Source organism: Octopus bimaculoides, chromosome 22, assembly GCF_046866305.1.
Source record: "Octopus bimaculoides isolate indiv1 chromosome 22, ASM4686630v1, whole genome shotgun sequence".
In the NCBI taxonomy this organism is placed as follows: Eukaryota; Metazoa; Mollusca; class Cephalopoda; order Octopoda; family Octopodidae; genus Octopus; species Octopus bimaculoides.
This window is the reverse complement of record NC_142949.1, coordinates 35,465,066-35,485,065: the sequence shown is the minus strand read 5'-3', so window position 1 is coordinate 35,485,065 and position 20,000 is coordinate 35,465,066. Positions and strand designations below refer to the sequence as shown.

At 39.4% G+C, this 20,000-nt stretch overlaps 1 protein-coding gene across 3 annotated transcripts in view; it reads right to left on the bottom strand.

Moving 5' to 3' along the window:
- Positions 1 to 20,000, bottom strand: part of LOC106879215 (cytosolic purine 5'-nucleotidase) — a 145,754-nt gene that overhangs the window by 70,824 nt on the left and 54,930 nt on the right. For all 3 annotated transcript variants that reach the window (XM_052975850.2, XM_052975851.2, XM_089339582.1), the window contains exon 6: positions 755 to 843. In XM_052975850.2, the coding sequence (XP_052831810.2) occupies positions 755 to 843 (89 nt within the window). The remainder of the gene's footprint in view (positions 1 to 754; positions 844 to 20,000) is intronic.

The window sequence follows — 20,000 nt, the reverse complement described above, 5'->3', positions numbered from 1 at the left end:
TTTTGAAAAATTTTGAAGGATTTTTTTGAAGGAAAACATTTTATGCAAATCTTTTAAAATTTCTTTGGAATTTTAAAAATTCTAATTTTTAATCTATGGAGAAACGAGCTTCTTAATAAGCCACACAAATTCTTGCATCTGCATGGTTTTGGGATTAGCTGCGGGCTGACCAATGCCTTTTGAGCAAATTTGGGAGATAGACACTGCATGGAAGTCCATTGTGTGTGTGTGTGTCTGTGTGTCTGTGTGTCCACATATATATATTATTTTATTTGTTTCAGTCATCATACCGTTGCCAGTGCCGCCGAGCGTGACCGTTGCCAGTGCCGCCTGGCTGGCCTTCGTGGGATTTTCGAGCGAGATCGTTGCCAGTGCCCCTGGACTGGCTCTTGTGCGGGTGGCACATGAAATGCACCATTTTGAGCGTGGCCGTTGCCAGTACCGCCTGACTGGCCTTTGTGCGGGTGACACGTAAAAGCACCCACTACACTCTCTGAGTGGTTGGCATTAGGAAGGGCATCCAGCTGTAGAAACTCTGCCAAATTAGATTGGAGCCTGGTGCAGCCATCCGGTTTCACCAGTCCTCAGTCAAATCGTCCAACCCATGCTAGCATGGAAAGCAGACGTTGAACGATGATGATGATGATGATCTCTCTCTCTCTCTCTCTCTTGATGTTGTGTTACCCCCAGCTTCCCTGTTAGGTAATCTCTGAGCGAGCAGGCGGAGGCAATCGAAGTACACAGAACTACTCACCTGGAAGTTCAAAGAGAGTATTGAAGATCCTGAACCGTTTTTCATCCATGTGGACAAACTTGTTGGGGTAATATTCATAGACTTCTTTTCTGTTAATAGAAAGAAATAATAATAATAATAATAATAATAATAATAACAATAATAATAATAAAAATAATAATAATGAATAACAAGTTGAGAACAATGTCAGCAATTTTGAGGGAAGGAGTAAGTTGAATACATTGGCCCCAGTGTACAACTGGTACTTAATTTATTAACCCTGAAAGGATGAATGGCAAGGTCGACCTCGGCAGAATTTGAACTCAGAACAAAGCAGCAGATATAATACTGCAAAGCATTTCGCCTAGCGTATTAATGATTCTCCCAGCTCTCTGCCTTCAATCAGAAAATAATAATAATAATAATTCCTGATTAAGGAATAAGGCTATCAATTTTGAGGGGCAGGGATGAGTCAATATCATCAACTCTAGTACTGAACAGGTACTTTACTTTAGACAACCCTGGTGGAATGAAAGGCAAAATTGACAGCCTTAGGATTTGAACTCAGAAACAGATTGATGCACAAGTAGTTATTCAATCTAATACAGCTTCTGTAACACATAATGGACTTTTATTCACTCTTGCAGGTAACTTCTACAACAGCGATTGGAGAATCACCGTTTTCTGCATCAGGAGTGACAGATTCTGTCTCAGCATATGGCTGGCAGTAAGTGCATGCTACTGACAAAGCCCAAGAACATAGAAATGCACACCTAATATTCCCATGGCTACTGCTGAATGATTTTCATCTACCACTGGTGTTTCTGTGTTTTTAAACATAGTACGTCTATAAGAGATGTTATCTCCAGACAAACTTTTCATTTGTGTTAGGTACGGTACACAGACAACTACACACAGAGCCACATATATAATGTATATTTGATCTTTTTATGTTCGTTTTTCTATGCTGGTGTATATATATGAAGAGTGTTATAGTTTGCTTGAAGCATTTTGATACAGGAGTAAAATAAATAATAAAAATGAAGTCAGAGACCCTCTAACAATGCCAAAAGGGAAAGTTAAGGAGGCTAAATAACCTTTATATACTTCAAGCATAAATCATCAAATGCGAAGAAGTGAACAGCTTTTCGGCCACTCCAATCTATGTGATAGGCATCTTAAAGCTTCTGTCTACCAAATCTACTCACAAGTTTTTGGCTGGACCAAGCTGTTGTAGAAGGTGCCATGCAGTGGGATTGAACCTGGAACCATGTGGTTTGGAAGCAAGCATCTTACCACACAGCCATGCCTGCGCCTGTGTGTACATATACATTCATGTGTGTGTGTGTGTGTGTGTGTGTGATCCATTATATAGCTTAATGTGTTGTAGTATGACAGTAAAGAAACAACATGTTAGAGACAAGTGTCCAGCATGCATCACCACCACCACCACCACCATCGCTACTGTCATCATCATCACCAATTTAGACATACCTTGTCTACATGTCAGCTATACAGTTGTGATGGAGAGGGTGGGTACAAAGGTTTAGGCTCTATGTGTGTGTGGGGGGGGGAGTAGCCAAGGACAAAGGGGCACATGCCAGGTGACATTAACATAGCAATATTGACAAACCAACACAAACACTTCATTGTGTCCAAGAAAAACTAACAGACAAGATTGACATGTATTGGTGGTGATGATGATGATGGTGATGATAACAATGATGATAATGATGATAACAATCTCAGTGATGATGATGATGATGATGATGACGACGACAATACCGGATGGTGCTGCTGCTCCTGATAGTGACAACTGTACTGATAAGGAAGAACAGGATGATGATGGTGATGACGGCGATGATGACGATCACTATGATGATAACAGTGATGATAGTGATGGTGACAATGACCATGATGATGGTGATGATGGTGGTGGTGGTGGAGATGCTGGTCATGGCACTTGTGATGACGATGATAATGATGACAACGATTCAGTTTCCACAGCTGATGGTGATAATGGTACTGATTGGTACTGATTACAAAGAACGTGATGATGACGATGACGGTAACTAGTAATGCTGGAAATCTCTATTCACGAAGGTGTTGTTGGGGGGGGTTGTGGTGGCAGTGGTGGTGGTAGTAGTAGTAGTAGTAGTAGAGGGAGTGGTGAAAATCACCTGGTAGGACGAGGTCCCAGATATGGAGGTCCTCCCTTGAGCTGACCAGCTAAACACCTACACGCTGCTGAGGAGAGCCCAAGTCAGGCGGGTAGGCCACCTTGTTCAAATGCCTGATGTACGCTTCCTCAGAAGACTGTTTTACAGTGAACAGGCGGAGGACAAGCGTACACAAGGGGGACAGAAATGCTGCTTTCAGGGAACACTTAAAGCTTTACTGAAGAGCTTTCAGATGAACCCTCAACACCTGGGAAAAGCAAGGGCAAAACCACCCAGCCTGGCGAGCTGGCACCAACAGAGATTCCACCTCCTGTGGACAGAACAGGGTTGCAAGGGCAGAAAGAAAATGCAAACTGCGCAAGTCCAGAGCCAACTTCTGGCCTTCAGTTCCAGCTGACCACCAGTACTTGACCTGCGGCCGAGTCTTTTAGACATGCATTGAACTGATCCCTCATTGCCAGGCACATTGCACCTCCTCATCTTTTTCTTCCTGGGATATCTGGTGTTGGTGATTGTAGTGGTGTTGGAGGTGGTAGTATTGGTGGTAGTGGAAGTGGTGGTGGTATTGGTAGCATTAATGGTTGTGATGGTAAATGAGATGGTGGTGGTGGTGGTAGTGGCAGAGATTATGATAATGGTAGGAGAGATTCCTGCGATGGGAAGAGAAGACAAGGAACATAATACGAAGAAAAGTCAGGAAAACTAAACTTGAGAGAAAAGAAAAACAAACAAATACAAAAAACTCCAAGAATCTACAAACATGGGGGGTACGGGGGGTAAGGGGGTAAGCTATAGTTTTACCTGTCCATCAACTCAGACTGTCATTAACCATCATAATACAGGTAACACATTTTTCTCACCTTTCACACTGATACATATTCAAGACTGCCTTGCTCAGTCTTCCTCTCTCTCTCTTCTTCCCCTCCCCCCCACACATATATATATATATACACACATACATACAAACATATACATATATATCTTTTATTTTTACTTCTTTCAGTCGTTAGGCTCTAGCTGACGTATACATATATACACACACACACACACATAAGTATGTATATGTATGTGTGTGTATATATATATATATAAAGCATACACATATATATGTTCTTAGATGTGTACATATACATAAACTTCTGTACACACACACACACACACATGCATTATACATACGTGTCTCTTTTGTCTATATTTCACATTACAAACACCCACTTCTGACATTGCAATTACTGTTTTAAGGTCACTACCCCAATTAACAATAGGTTCGTGGAGGTTAATTAGCCCAATTATAATACCTGGGAATTTTAGACAGGACTTTCAACACTGTGGCACGACACTTTATCCCTGTTTCCCAGGTAACACAACTAACCCTGTCCCCCCCCTCCCAGCTAAGAAACCCTATAATCACAGTTGGGACAATTTGTCTCTATCTCCTCACATTATACACACACATACACACACACACAAATGCATATATTGATTTCAAATGTGGATGCAAGTCCAGCATATTTGGGAGAGGGGAGAGGGTAAGCCAATAACACTGATTCAGCTGGTGATTGTGTTATTGACCCCAAAAGGATGAATGGCGAAGTCGACCTCAGCAGAATTTGAACTCAAAACATAAAGATCAATGAAGTGCCACTAAGCATTTTGCCCCACGTGCTAATGATTCTGCCAGCACACCACCTTAACACACACACACACACACACACACACTTCACACATATCAACAAGTCATGAGATGTGCGTATATACAAGTACATATATAAAAGTGTTTATATTCATGTACATACCTGAGAGAGGCAAGGAAAAGATGTGTGTGTGTGTGTGTGTGTGTGTATATATATATATATATATATATATATATATGTATGTATGTCAGTGTGTGTGTGTGTGTGTGTGTGTATATATATATATGTATGTATGTCAGTGTGTGTGTGTGTGTGGTTTGCAAGAGAGAGGGGTGGTGTTTGTTTACGTGGGTTTGTTTGTCAATGTATGTGTATATTTCAGGATAAACTGGAGTTTCTTGGCAACATCAAACTCTCATTGGTGTTGAAAATTCTTTTGGTATTGGAAGGGAAAGGGGAAGAAGGGCTGGAGGTAATTCCCCTTTGCCTGTGTGTGTGTGTGTGTGTGTGTGTATGGGAATGTATGTGGGTATGTGTGTGAATGTATGTATGGGTATATGTGAATGTGTGTATGTGTAAGTGTATGTATGTGCATATGCAAATGTTGTGTGAGTGTATTTGTGTGTCTATGGGAATGTGTGTGTGTGTGTGTTGGTATGTATGTGTGTATGTGCATATGTGAATACTGTGCGAGTGTATGTGTATATGTGAATGAGTGTGTGTGTGTATGTGAGTGTTTGTATGTATGTGTGTATGTGAATGTTGTGCAAGTGTATATGTATATATAAATGTGTGTGTATGTATGTGTGTGTGTGTGTGTGTGTGTGTGTGTGTGTGTGTGTTTGTTCTCTCTCTCTTTCCTCCATCATCAACCGTGTTTAGAACCGTGGATACCAACAGAGGTACCTGCCGCAGACACAAACGTTTGTTTACAATGCTTCAGACGCAGCGAACAACTCTCACAGACGAAAGAAACCAGTGAAATACTCAGAAATTCTTGCAGAGAAAAAAGAAAAAGTCTCCAAAACCTGTTCCCCAAAAGTTTACGCCATAATTCGTCAAGTCATTCCATAGACTTTGATGAAAGAAATGGTTGATGCTTATCTCAGGGAATCTAAAGGAACTAAAAATGAAGAAGTCAGCATTGAAGAATGCAAACCCATTCTTCAACGTTAACTCTTCGTGTCTCCCAAAGAACGGTGTTGAAAATCTCTCATCTTGTCTTTCTAGTCCTGTACACCAGTTTATGGTTGGGGGATGTGAAAGGAGTGCATGGGGTAATGATAACCAAGTTTAAAGGCACATGCCCGGGTATATGTGGCACACCATCTGGGGTACGTTTTGAGTATGGAATAACGCAGACTGCATACAGGGGTTCCGGCAGCCTGGATATGTTCTCTGAATGTTATTGCTGCAATCTTTGCTGCTGCCATAATCACCATCACCACCACCACCAACACCATCATCACCACTCCTCTTCTTTGCTGCTGCCCATGTTAAGTAGGATATAAATATATATATATATATATATATATATATATATATATATATATATATCATCATCATCATTCCATGGACATTTGGATATGTACTGTGACCAGCTGGACAAATGAAATGTTGCAGTCCACCAGAAGAGTCCGCTATTTACTAATCGAACACAACAATGCCAGACTACACATTTCTTTGTACTTCAATGGTAACAAAAGTCAGACTTTTCAGCCACTCCAATATATATGATAGGCAAGACTGTTGCCAGTGCCCCTGGACTGGCTCTTGTGTGGGTGGCACATAAAATACACCATTTTGAGCATGGCCATTGCCAGTACCGCCTGACTGGCTTTCGTGCCGGTGGCATGTAAAAAGCTCCCACTAGACTCTCGGAGTGGTTGGCGTTAGGAAGGGCATCCAGCTGTAGAAACTTTGCCAAATCAGATTGGAGCCTGGTGTAGCCATCTGGTTTCACCAGTCTTCAGTCAAATCGTCCAACCCATGCTAGCATGGAAAGCGGACGTTAAACGACGATGATGATGATGATGTATACATACATATACATATATACTCACATATAAGTGTATATATATATATATATATATATATATATTATATATATATATATATATATATATATATATATATATCTTTAGAGAGAGAGAGAGAGTTTAATTAGAATATAGAAGAGTGGGTTGGCATTGTGGTTATATATATGTATGTATAATTTAAATTGGATAGATAGGGTGGTATTATGGGTATTATATAGTTTAAGTAAATAACAGACCATTACATAAAGGAGAGAAGGAAAGAAGGAATGAAATAATTAATGAAAGAATGAGAAAAATGAAGGAGGCAAAAACAAAAAGAAACAACAGAAGAAAGAAAAGGATGAGGAAAGAATAAACAGCAAATAAAAAAAAACAAAGACAAAGGAGGAAAGGAAGAGAAAGAGAGAGAGGGGGAGAGGAATAAAGGAAGAAGGGGAGAAAGGGCGAAAGAAAGACAGTAATAAAGGTGGGGGGGTGGCAGAAAGATAGAGAGAGCGAAAGAAAGGAGTAAAGGGGAGGAGGGAAAAAAGGGAGAAAGAAAGAAAGGACCTAAGCCCTAATTTCTAGACACAATTGCTGTCCTACCCCTATCGTACCCCCTTTTCCTCACCCTCACTTTCCTTTTATTTATCCATCAAATTCATTTAGTTCTTTATGTTCCTTACATTTACCTCAAGGTTTCAATTTAGCAGGGCCACCCAGGGGCATTCCTTATTAGTTGTTTATTTGTGTGTGCGTGTGTGTGTGTGTGTGTGTGTGTGTGTGTGAGTGTGAGTGCTTTTCTTTTTATTTATATTCTATTTTATTTATTTTATCCCCTCCACCACCACCTCCAGGAAATAACTGACAATATCTTAATCCCACCCGCCACCCCCACCTCACCCTGCTGCTCTGTCAGAAGCAATGCCATGTGTATTTATTCAATTTAACGAGATGGAAGTTGGTCTCTCTCGTTAATTTTTTTCCTTACCTACTTACATCTCATCATAACGAAACCATCATCATCATTACTATTATTAGTATTATTAATATTATTATCATCATTATTATTATTATTATTATTATTATTATTATTATTAAGGCAGTGAGCTGGTAGAATCGTTAGCTCGCTGGACGAAATGCTTAGTGGCATTTCGTCCATCACTACGTTCTGGGTTCAAATTCCGCCAAGGTCACATTTGCCTTTCATCCTTTCAGGCCTTCTGCCTATCGTAGAAAGGGTCATTATTATGATTATAACCTTTTCTTCTTCCTTTTCCTCTTCCACACACACACACACACACACACACACACACACACACACACAACTTGCTATTTTTTTCCTTCTCATTCAATCTCCTTCTCTTTCTCTCTCTCGCTCACTCAGACAGACAAATCCAATGGGAGTCGCTCAACACCCCTACCCAACTCACTGTTCTCAAATCCCCCCCTCCGATCCCTTCCCCCACCGTCTGAAACAAACAAGTCCAGCTCAAGACCCCCCACCCCCACCCCACAAAATAACAAGGAGTCCTTCAACTAAAAAAAAAACACTCAGAAAATACCAACAAAAAGTAAATAAATAAAATTAATTTAAAAACCAATTATAATCCACAACTAATTAACATAGATTCTAATTTCGATTTCAGAACAGTGGAGGTGACGGGGGTGGGTATAATGGTGACGGGGGTGGGTGGAGGTGGTGGGGTGGGGGCAGAAATGTGCAAAGTCGACACTTTATGATGTTGTTCTTGTTTGTCAATAGATCAGCACTGAGCCACAGACCTATGATCAAAGGACACTCCAGCCATGACCGTCACAATCTCTTCAGGAGTATCTAGGACTACAGTGTCCAAATGTGCTTGTTCTATTTCTCTTTTCTTTTCCTTTTTATTATTGTAGGGCCATGATTTGAGGAAGATTTGGCTGTTGTTTTTTTTTAGAAGATCAAGCAACCATTTATAGGAGACAATGTGGCCAATAGCAATAGTGGGAGTGGTGGTGGTGGTGGGGGTTGATGGTAGTAGTGGAAGTGGTGGTGAGAGTGATGGTAGTGGTTGTGGTGGTAGTATTGATTGTGAGGGTGATGGTAGTGGTGATGGTGTTGATGGTGGTAATGGAGCTGATGGTGGTGGTGGTGGTGGGGGTACTGATGGTGAGGGTGATGGTGATGGTGGTGGTGATGTTGGGGGTAGTGGAGCTGACGGTGGTAGTGGTACCGATGGTGAGGGTGAAGGGGTGGTCGTAGAAGAGAAGGTGGCCAAGTAGCAATGGTGGCTAGTGGCGGTGGTGGAGCTGCTGTGGTGTTTATGATGGGAAGCAGCCAATAGCAAATAGCCATGATGAGGTAGTGGTATTCATGGTGGAGGCGGTGGGGATACTGATGGTGGTGTTGAGTTGGTTATGTTGGTATGACATTGATGATGATGGTGTTGATGGTGATGGTGTTGGTTAGGGTTAATGGTGGAGACAGGGGAGTGATGGTAGTAAAAGATGGTGACCAATAGCAATGATGGTAGTAGTAGTAGTAGTCGTAGTAGCAGTAGTGATGGTGGCCAAAGCAATGGTGGTGATGATGATGATGGTGATGTTGTTTATGATGGGGGGAGGTTAACCAATAAACAATAATAGCGGTGGTGGTGATGATGATATTGATGATATTGATGATAGTGGGGGTGGGGGTGGTGGTGGTATTACTGATGAGGATGGCGTCGATGATGATGACTGATATTGGTAGTGGTGTCAGTGGTGCAGCGGGGAGGGGGGAGGAGAGCACGGAAGTGGGCAGGAGAAAGATCCAAATGGTCTTTACTGAAAATGGTTATAGAATGATGGAACCACGGCAGAAATCCGAGGAATGTCTGAAGGAATTACAGGGAGCAATATTGCTGCTGCTGATGTTGTTGTTGAAGTAGATGATAGTTTGTTGTTTACAAGGATGATGATGATGCTGCTGCTGAAGTAGATGATGGTGATGATGATGATGATGATGGTGATGATGATGAGGAGGATAGCCATGATGATGACGATGACAACAATGATGATGATAACTATGATGGTGATGGAGATGACGATGATGATAGTGATGATGATGAGGATGATGATTATCATGATGGTGATGCTATTTCTGCTGACGATGATGATGATGCTAACGATGATAACGATGATGACGTGCGTTGCAATAGAAGCATTTTGTCAGCACATATAGAAATGGAGTTTAATGACAAGGAAGCACTCTTGAAAGATAATGGAGCTCAAGGGAGGTGGGGGAATAATAATAATAATAATAATAATGATAATAATAATAATAATAATAATAATAATAATAACAATAATAATAATAATGATAATGGTGAAAAACAATACAAATTACAAAAAATTTTTAGATTCAGAAAAACAAAAATCGCAAAAGTCGGTAAACGTTGTTGGAACTGTCGGAATAATTACAAGAGAAACGGTAATGCCAAACCATGGAACTGTATATACAAGAATATCAGATCTCTGTTGAGAGACAAAGAAACAACATAATCCCCAAGTTCCAAAGAATCGGTAATCATGCAAAGAACTCAGAACTGAAAACAATCCTGAAACTTAACGATTGCTAAAAGTATTTTTGTTTGTACTGCTCCCCCCCCACTCACACTACCTTCTTTCTGTCTTTCTTTCTCTGTTACATTTTGTTTTTGTTTGAGTGTTTTGTGGTTGTGTTCTTGGATGTTTCTGATAATGGACTCACAGGTGAGTATGTGTGTGAGTATATATATATATATATATATATATATATATATATATATATATATGTATGTATATAAAAGCATATATGTATATATATGTATATCTATATATATACATATATAGAAAAAAAACAACAGACGAAGACAGGTGGTGTAGACAACAAACTGATGTATTAGTTTAACGCTCAGGAAGTGAAAAAGTCTTTAACGTTTTGAGCCTATGCTCTTCCACAGATATATTTTTATAACACTTATTCATACACACACACACACACACACACATATATATATGTGTGTATATATTATATAATAAAAACCTCAAAACGTCTAGCGAAATGCAGCTGACCAGTGTGTGTGTGTATGTAGAAATATATATATATATATATATATATATGCATGTATATGTGTGTATATATATATACACATAACTATATATATATGCCATATACATCTACCTATATATATATATATATATATATATGTATATACATACTATATCTATTTATGTACATATCTCATATACATCTATATATATATATATATATATATATATATATATATATATATATATATATATATGTATTTATACATATATATACATATATGTATATATATATATATATATATATATATATATATATGTATACACACACGCACACATGTATGTATATGTATATGTGTGTATATATATATATATATATATATATATATATATATACATATATATATATATATATATATATATACACACACACATATATCTGTAATTATCCAGTGCCAAACAACAGCCATAAAACATCTCAGTGTAATTTCCTAAAAGTTTCTTTCTCTATAAAAATTCCTTCAGCACCTGTTTTTTTTTGAGAAGAAGAAAAGAGGAAGAGGAGAAGAAATATGAAAGAAACACAGAAGGAAAGGAGAAAGAAGTGGAGGGTGGTGGGATTAGGACCATATTTAGGTAAAGGAGGAACTCACTACCACCACCACCATACATTTCAGCATATACCTATATTCATATCTGTGTGTGTGTATGCTCAAATGCATACACACACTCAGATATATACAGACATATACAAAGATATGTATACATTTATATACATGTATAAGTATATACAGACAGATCCCACTATATATATATATACATATATATATATATATATATATATATATATATATATATATATATATATATATATACACACATATATAATTGAGACCATAGTAGACACTTTCCCAAGATGCTCCATGGCATAGGGGTGAACCCAGAACCATGTGGTTGGGAAGCAAACTTCTTGCCACACAGCCACACCTGTAATTATCCTGGTCAAACAACAACTATAAAATATGTCATCAACTAAACCCTTTCAGGCAGAGCAGTGCACCAGTATGGCCAAAGTCCAATGACCGAAATCAGTAAAAGATAAATAAACTCGTAAAAATATTTGGAAGAATTAAAATATAATTAGGAATTTCCACTGTGAGATTAGAACCCAGATTTTCATTTTATGTGTTGGGGGTTAATTGGTATTTTTTTACCTTTGAAGAACTGAACTGTCATTGGTGATGCTGTTTGTGGTGGTGATGGCAGTGAAGGTGTTGGTGGTGGTGGTGGTAGTGAAGATGTTGGCGGTGGTGTTGGTGGTGAAGGTGTTGTAGTGGTGGTGAAAGTGTTGGCAGTGTTGGTGAAGGTGGTAGTGGTGGTGGTGGTGGTTTTAGATGTTTGAAAGGTGAACGTGCTATTGCAAACACACGTGCACCTATACATAGATGGATGCAATTATACACACATAAATGCATAAGCATATACGAAGGTATGTGTATATGCATAAGTATACACGTACACACACACACATATATATATGTATCTAGATATATGTGTGTGTATGTATATATATGTGTGTATATATATATATATATATATATATATACACATACATATATCTAGATGTGTGTGAGTGTGTATATATATGTACATATGTGTATGTGTGTATATTTACATGCACACACATACATTAATAAAACAAATCAAAATATCTGGTGCCACGAAATTAAGGTCAAACTTCTATATCCCACATGCATATACGCAAAATCACACATGCACACACACACACAGGTACAACAGCATGTATACATACCTATACACACACACAAACAGTCTGTCTATCTATCTATCTATCTATCTATCTATGCTTTCACATAAACAGTTTAATGTTTTGAATATAAATTATGTCTAAGATATTTACACGCACGTCTTAAGTTGGTTTTGATAAAGAATCTCCAGTTGTTTGATCACTGAATTATCATACTGGCTGAGTACTCCACAGACGTGCGTCTCCTTTATAATGTAATTCTCAGATCAAGTCAGCATTACACAATATGTGACCCTTGAATTGCAAATACAATTGAATCAACAGTCTCAATGGGGCTTCAAACAGTTTCCTTCTATCTAATTAGTACTCAAAAAGCCTTTGACTTGGATCAGGTTCCCTTGAGACTAAGGTGAAAGACTTGTCCAAGATGCCAGGGCAGTAGGACTGAACATGCAGTCTTAGGATTAGGAAGCAAGCCTCTTAACTACGCAGCTGTATTGTGTCCAATGAATCTACTACCATCATCATCATCATCGTCGTCGTCGCCATCGTCATTTAATGTCTGTGCTCCATGTTGGCATGGATCAGACAGTCCGACAAGATCCAATGGATCTAAGGCCTGCTTTATGTTCCAGTGTTTGCCTATCTTGGTTTCTAGGGCTGGATGCCCTTCCTAATGCCAACCTGGGTGCTTTTTGCATGGCACCAACACTAGTGAGGTCACTGTGTAGCTGGCAAGGCTATGAACCCCTTTTTCTTTCACCATCTTGCAGCATCTATTTAACGCTTTGGCATTTAAACAGGTCATATCTGACCCTTGCCTCCAACAGTCATCTACAAAAGCGGCAATGAACTGCCCAACCCATACCAGCAAAGAAAGCAGATATAAAATGATAATCGTGATGATGGTGTTGAGTCATAAGTCTCTACTGAATCTCTCTCTCTCTCTCTCTCTCTCTCTCTATATATATATATATGTATATATTTACATACACAAACACACACACGTGTGTGTATATATATGTATGTATGTATGTATGTATACACATACACACACACCACCACGTAATTTGAGGCATAGATCATAAACTATGACACGAAGAAACTTCAAAATGAAGGTCACACACACACACATTTCTCTCTCTCTCTCTCTCTCTACGTTGCTTTTGTGTTACTTTATTATTCCTCCCATTATTCCCCTCACCTCAACCCTACTTCTTCCCTTTCTGAGTCCCCACCACCGCCACCACCAGGTCTGATGGTGGGTGCATGGTAAGTAATGGGCACATGGTGTTGGAGGAGTAGACGAATGGCTTGAGGTGAAATATTAGGGGTGTGTGGTTGTTGCAGAGAAGGCAGCAGGTCTCTGCACCCAACATCTCCAGTTACCCTGGGTGCAATGAATCATTTTTGTGTGTGTGGTTATTCTGTGATGTTTTGAAAATTAATAGGGACAAAATTATCCATTACATCCAATAATAATAATAATAATAATAATAATAATAATAATAATAATAATAGTAGTAGTAATAATAATAATAATAATAATAATAATAATAATAATAATAATGATAATGATAATAATAATAGGTGCCCGGATGCAGTACCAAGCAGTGGCTCTCATGGCTTCTGATCTTAATTGATTGGAAGTGTTATCATGTACATTGTTTTGTCTTGGTATAAAAGATGGGCTACAGCAAATATTCTGCTCAAAACCACAGATTTGCTTGTCAGTTGTTTGACCTTAACCAGTTGAGCATGTCCCTTGGTGGCTGGCGATATGTGCATCTCTGATTACCAGCTGTTTCTAGCATTGTGTATCTAGGACTGTATCTTTCCTTTATCTTCTAAGACCACAGAGTGTGTATGTGTGATTAAAGGAAAGATACACTGGACGATACAGTCCTAGATACACAATGCCTTAATATAATGAAGTGTGATGGTCGTGGTTAGAATGTCTTTGAAGACAGGTCTGTTCATTCTGGATTTTTTACCTGATACTAAAAATGACGATGATGACAATATGATCATCATCATCATCATCACCATCACTATCACCACAAACACCAGCACCACCCTCACCATCATGCCTATCACCACAACCATCATCATCATCATTACTACCACCACCACCATATGGAGGAGGAGGAGGAGTGGGAGGAAGGAAGCAGAGCAAGTTCCAGGGATGGATGGAGCAATGTTTGGTTAAATAAGGAATGGGTGGTGGTGGTGGTGGAGGGAGTGGGAGTGGTGGGCAAACCCAGTAGCCCCAAGGTAGGCAGGGTAACAGAGTCACCTTCACACACACACACACACACACACACAGATGCATGCATGCAACCTCACCATCTGTTCCCCTCCCTCCTCCTCACTCCCCACCTGCTCTACCACCCCCTTCCGTTTCACTTTCACCACCCTAACCCTGCCACCAACAGCTTCCATGTGCCTGCCTGCCTCCCGGGGTATCACCATGGAAACACTCCCCAATTTATCATTCCATGTCATGTTTGACAATGTTTATGAGAAAATAATGATACGTCCACACCCTCCCCACCTTTTTTCCTTCTCCCCCACCCCTACAGGTAATTCCTTCTCTTCATACACACATATTGTTGTTGATACTCAAGCTGTGGTTGTTGTTCTTGTCTTGCCTCCACTTCACGTTATTTCTACCATATGTCTCTTCAATTGCTCTCTCTCTCTCTTCCTCCACTTCTCTCTGACATTCTATCTCTTTAAGTCTCTCCTTCACTCACACTCTCTCTCATATTCTACCTCTAACTAAAACTCTCTCCCTACCTCTCTCTCTCTCTCTCAGATATTCTATTTCTTTCTAAATCTTTCTCCTTCCTCCTCTCTCTTCTGTTTCTCTGTCTCTCCCACCTTTCACTCTCACTCTCTCTTTCTAATATTCTCTCTCCCTCTCTTTGTTCGTCTCTCTCTCTCTCTCTCGCTGCGTGTCTCTGTCTGTCTCTGTCTGTCTGTCTCTGTCTGTCTGTCTCTCTCTCTCTTTCTCTCTAACATCCAATATACTCACTACATCTTATCTATTACTTTCTTTCATACCAGAGGCTCACATTTTCTAGCTACTTCTCTCTACTTTCATTTTTCACACCCTCTCTCTCTCTCTCTCTCTCTCTCACACACACACAATCTCATGCACACACACACAGTGACCCCACCCACCCACAGGAGATAGTGCAGCTACACACAGAACCTAGAAAATTTGCCTCAAATTTTTTAATCATTAGAAAAACTTCAGCTAAAACTATGAAATGGCTTAAGATAAACGAAACAGCTGTTGACAATTAAATGAAACAATGAAAGCATTAAAGCGAGTATAATCAAGGGAAGAAGATCTTCAATAACTTTAAAACACACACCACATATCTTTCCCTTGCTTTGGTCACAAGGCTTAAAAAAATAAGCTTCGGGATTGATTTATTCAACTGAAATCCTTCAAAGGAGTGCTCCAGTATGACCACAATCAAATGACTGAAACAAGCAAAAGGAAAAGATGGTTTCTTTTCTTTGAAATGAATATTTCATACTGATAAGGCTGCAGGCTGGCAGAATCGTTAGCACGCTGGACAAAACGCTTAGTGGCATTTCATCTGTCTTTATGTTCTGAGTTCAAATTCTGCCGAGGTTGACTTTCTTTTTCATTCTTTTGGGGTTGATAAAATAAATACCAGTTGAGTACTGGGTTGATATAATCGTCTTACCCAAATCCCCGAAATTGCTGGCCTTGTGCCAAAATTTGAAACCAATATTTAATACTGATGGAACTGGTGTATTCTGGAAGGAATGTCAAAGAGAACTTTTGCATGAAGAACAGACAAAAATATTCCAAAAAGCAAAAAATAATATAAAAATGCCAAAAAAAACGGTCAATGAGTTCAAAGCCTCTAAAATTTGAATCACATCGTTATTATGTAACAATCCATTGTGTGACTTTCATCATCTCGTTATTGATTAATAGGACGGCTCTTAATCCAAATGCATTGAGAGGATTGAAAAATATATTCTTCCAGTTCATTAGCATACAAAAAAGAAAGAAAAAACAAAAACAGAAACCCATGGATGACTGACAACTGCAAAAGAAATTTTTAAAAAATGGTTTTGTTGGAAGATTGTTTCTGAAGTTGAAAATTTATACAAAAGGAAATAATGGTGGTTTCAGAACACTGCTAGCAATTGATGACATGTCATAGAATGCCTGATGTTTACAGTCTGTTCCAACCACTCAGCAGGATACACCAGAGTGCCTTACCATTCTCATTCTCTTGACACAATGTCACACAATGGAGGCATGTGGCTTAGAGGTTAGGGTTAGGGTTAGGGTTAGGGTTAGGGTTAGGGTGTCAGACTCATGATCCTAAGGTCGTGGTTTCAATTCCTGGACTGGGTGGTGTGGTGTGTTGTGTTTTTGAGCAAAACACGACATATCACGTTGCTCCAGTTCACTCAGCTGGCAAAAGTGAGTAACCCTGCAAGCATGTGCGTCTATGTAAATGCATGTGTATGTGTGTGCATGAGTGTGTGTGTATGTGTGAGTGTGTGTGTATGTGTGTGCATGAGTGTGTGTGTGTGTTTATAAATACGAGTGTTATTCAAAGTGTATTGATTGTTATTAGCAACGAGAGACCGAAAACGGTAAAATTCAGTGCTGAAGTGTTGCTGCCTTCTGCTATGTTCCTCTGCCTGGAGCTTGATATACCTCTGGGCAGGGGGGAAAGGTAGAGATAAGAAGCCAGAATTGTCAAGGGAAGAGGGGGAGAAGGAGTAAGAGGAAAACAGAGAGTGAGAGTGGGGGGGGGAGGATTCTTATTGAGTGTATACCCGTCCCAAAGAGCATCACTTTTTAATCCACCAGAAGTGGTTTGTACTGGAACTGGAAAGCGCAACCAGCAGATCCCAAACAAGAGCTTGGTAGGAACCGGCTGACACCAGACCTCGTGCCACCACCTCTGCTGCTGCCACAGAACCACCACCACCACCACCACCGCCGCTGCCACCGTCATCACCACCACCATCACCATCACTACCACCTTCACCATTACCACCATCATCACCACCACCACCATCATCACCACAATTATAAGTCTGTCCATGCCATCATGGTGGCATTACCACCACCAACGACGCCACTGTAGCTCTGCCCACCCCACTCCCCATTACCCTGGTGGCACCACTGACAGCTCTTGCGACACTTCCTTCCTAGCACCATGACAACCTGCACGACCACTGTCACCACCACCACCACCACCACCACCAAGACCAACACAGTCACCTTTGCGGCTGCCACTACTACAACCACTACCACTCTTACCACCTCTACCATCACCACCACCTATGCAACTACCACCAACGCCACTGCCACCACTACCACCACCATCATCATTACCACTAGTACCTATGCAGCTATCACTACCACCGCCACCGCCGCCGCCGCCACCACCGCCACCGCAACCACCACCACCACCACCGCTAGTGATTAGAAATTACATGCAATGAAGATTTAGGGAGGATTTCTCAACAGGAAAGAGAGCAAAACAAGAATATCAAATAACGGAGAGCAGAGGGATTATAGAAACACGTACAAATTGCAAATGATTGAACTAATTAAACGTTATTTTGCAATATAAATTAATTAGTTGCACTAACATTTAGTTGTTAATGAGATGAAAATATTCCTTGTGTTTTTTTTTAGCCGTGTCAGTATGTTCCAAGATCATATTACCAGAGCGTCTGTTTTGCCAGGTTTTGGGGGCTGCCTACGAGAGGAGGGGGAGCATAGCCTAGCGGTTAGAGTGCTGCATTTATGATTGCAGGATCGTTGTTTCGATTCCTGGACTGGATGGTGTATTGTGTTCTTGAGCAAAACACGTCATTTCACATCTTTCTTTGCTTCCCAACCACATGGTTCCAGGTTCAACCCCACTGTGTGGCATCTTGGGCAAGTATCTTCTACTGTAGCCTCGGGCAGATCAAAGCCTTGTGAGTAGATTTGGTTGACAGAAACTGAAAGAAGCCTGTTGTGTGTGTGTGTATGTGTGTATATATATATATATATATATATATATATATATATATATACTATACTAAATAGTTAACAAGTTCTCTTATTTCAATGAGGTAAGGTGGGATTTGAAGAACATTTTGGTTGCTATTTCCAGCAATGGTTGAGTGACCACATAGCAGCTTCCTCATAACCCAGGCTGTGTGTTAAGGAACTGCATTCGGTGTTAACTGCGGAGGTTCTTTTGGTAAGAATCTGCCAAGATAAGGTGCCAGTGGCTCATCAAAGACTATCAGCCGTCATCGCAACACACAGATGTCTGATAAGATTGGAGATGTTATCAAACTGTAAATTACCATTCCACACTATTCTTTGCCACCCACACCATTCCCGCCCATTCCAATACCATTTCTTAAGAATTCATTTCTACATTCTTTGCTTTTTCTCTTAGAACACTACACCAGTAACCAACACACACACACACACACACACACACACACACACACACACAAATATATATACACATATCTAGACAGGTATAGAGATAGAGTAATTGTATATTTTATATATATATATATATATATATATATATATATATATATTTGTGTGTGTCTGTGTGTGTATATTACTATTATGGACATTTATTGATTGTAGGTATACACATAAGTTTTGAATTATATATATATATATATATATATATATATATATATATATACACATATATATAGCTGTAATATAATGTGACAATTATTTGGTTGCCATAATAAAACTCCAAGTTTCGGATGTCAGGGTGGAAACCTGCTCCCGCATGTCTTAATAACTGATGAGACGGGGATGTTATGATGATATGAGGATCATATCATCAATTTTATGAGGATCTTATGATGATACTACAATATTATGATATCACTATGGCATTATATGCCGTTATGATGGTACGATGATACAATAACTATGTTGTGATGATAGTATAATGATACTATGATATTATGGTAACACTGTGACATACTATGGTGTTACGATGTTACCATGTTGTTATGATGGTACTAAGGTTTTATGCTCAATGTTACTAGGTAACTATGATGTCATGATAAAACTAAGATGATACAAGGATGTTATCATGATGACAATGTTATGATATCGCAATGCTACTGTAACATTAGGATTTGAATTGAATTAAAATGTCATGATAAGATGACACTCCAATATTACAATTTTACTATGATGTTATGATGATAAAGTGATATGACAACATCATTATGGAACGTCAATTGAATGTTTGTTTTAGAAGAGAGTGTGACTTCAATTAATATTCAATTAAAATCTCATTATGACTGTCTTAAGTGACATTTAACACAAGTTCATTTACTGTTGATAATGATGATGATGTTAGTGGTGGAGGTGGTTGTACCACTGGTATCTAGACATCCTGCCTTTACCAACATCATCAACACAATGTCTTGCTCACACACACACACACACACACACACACATACTAACCTTAAAATTATCATATGTCATACATATCCATAACGTGATGTAAAATATTTTAGATTTAATATACTCACATACACACAAATACATAGACA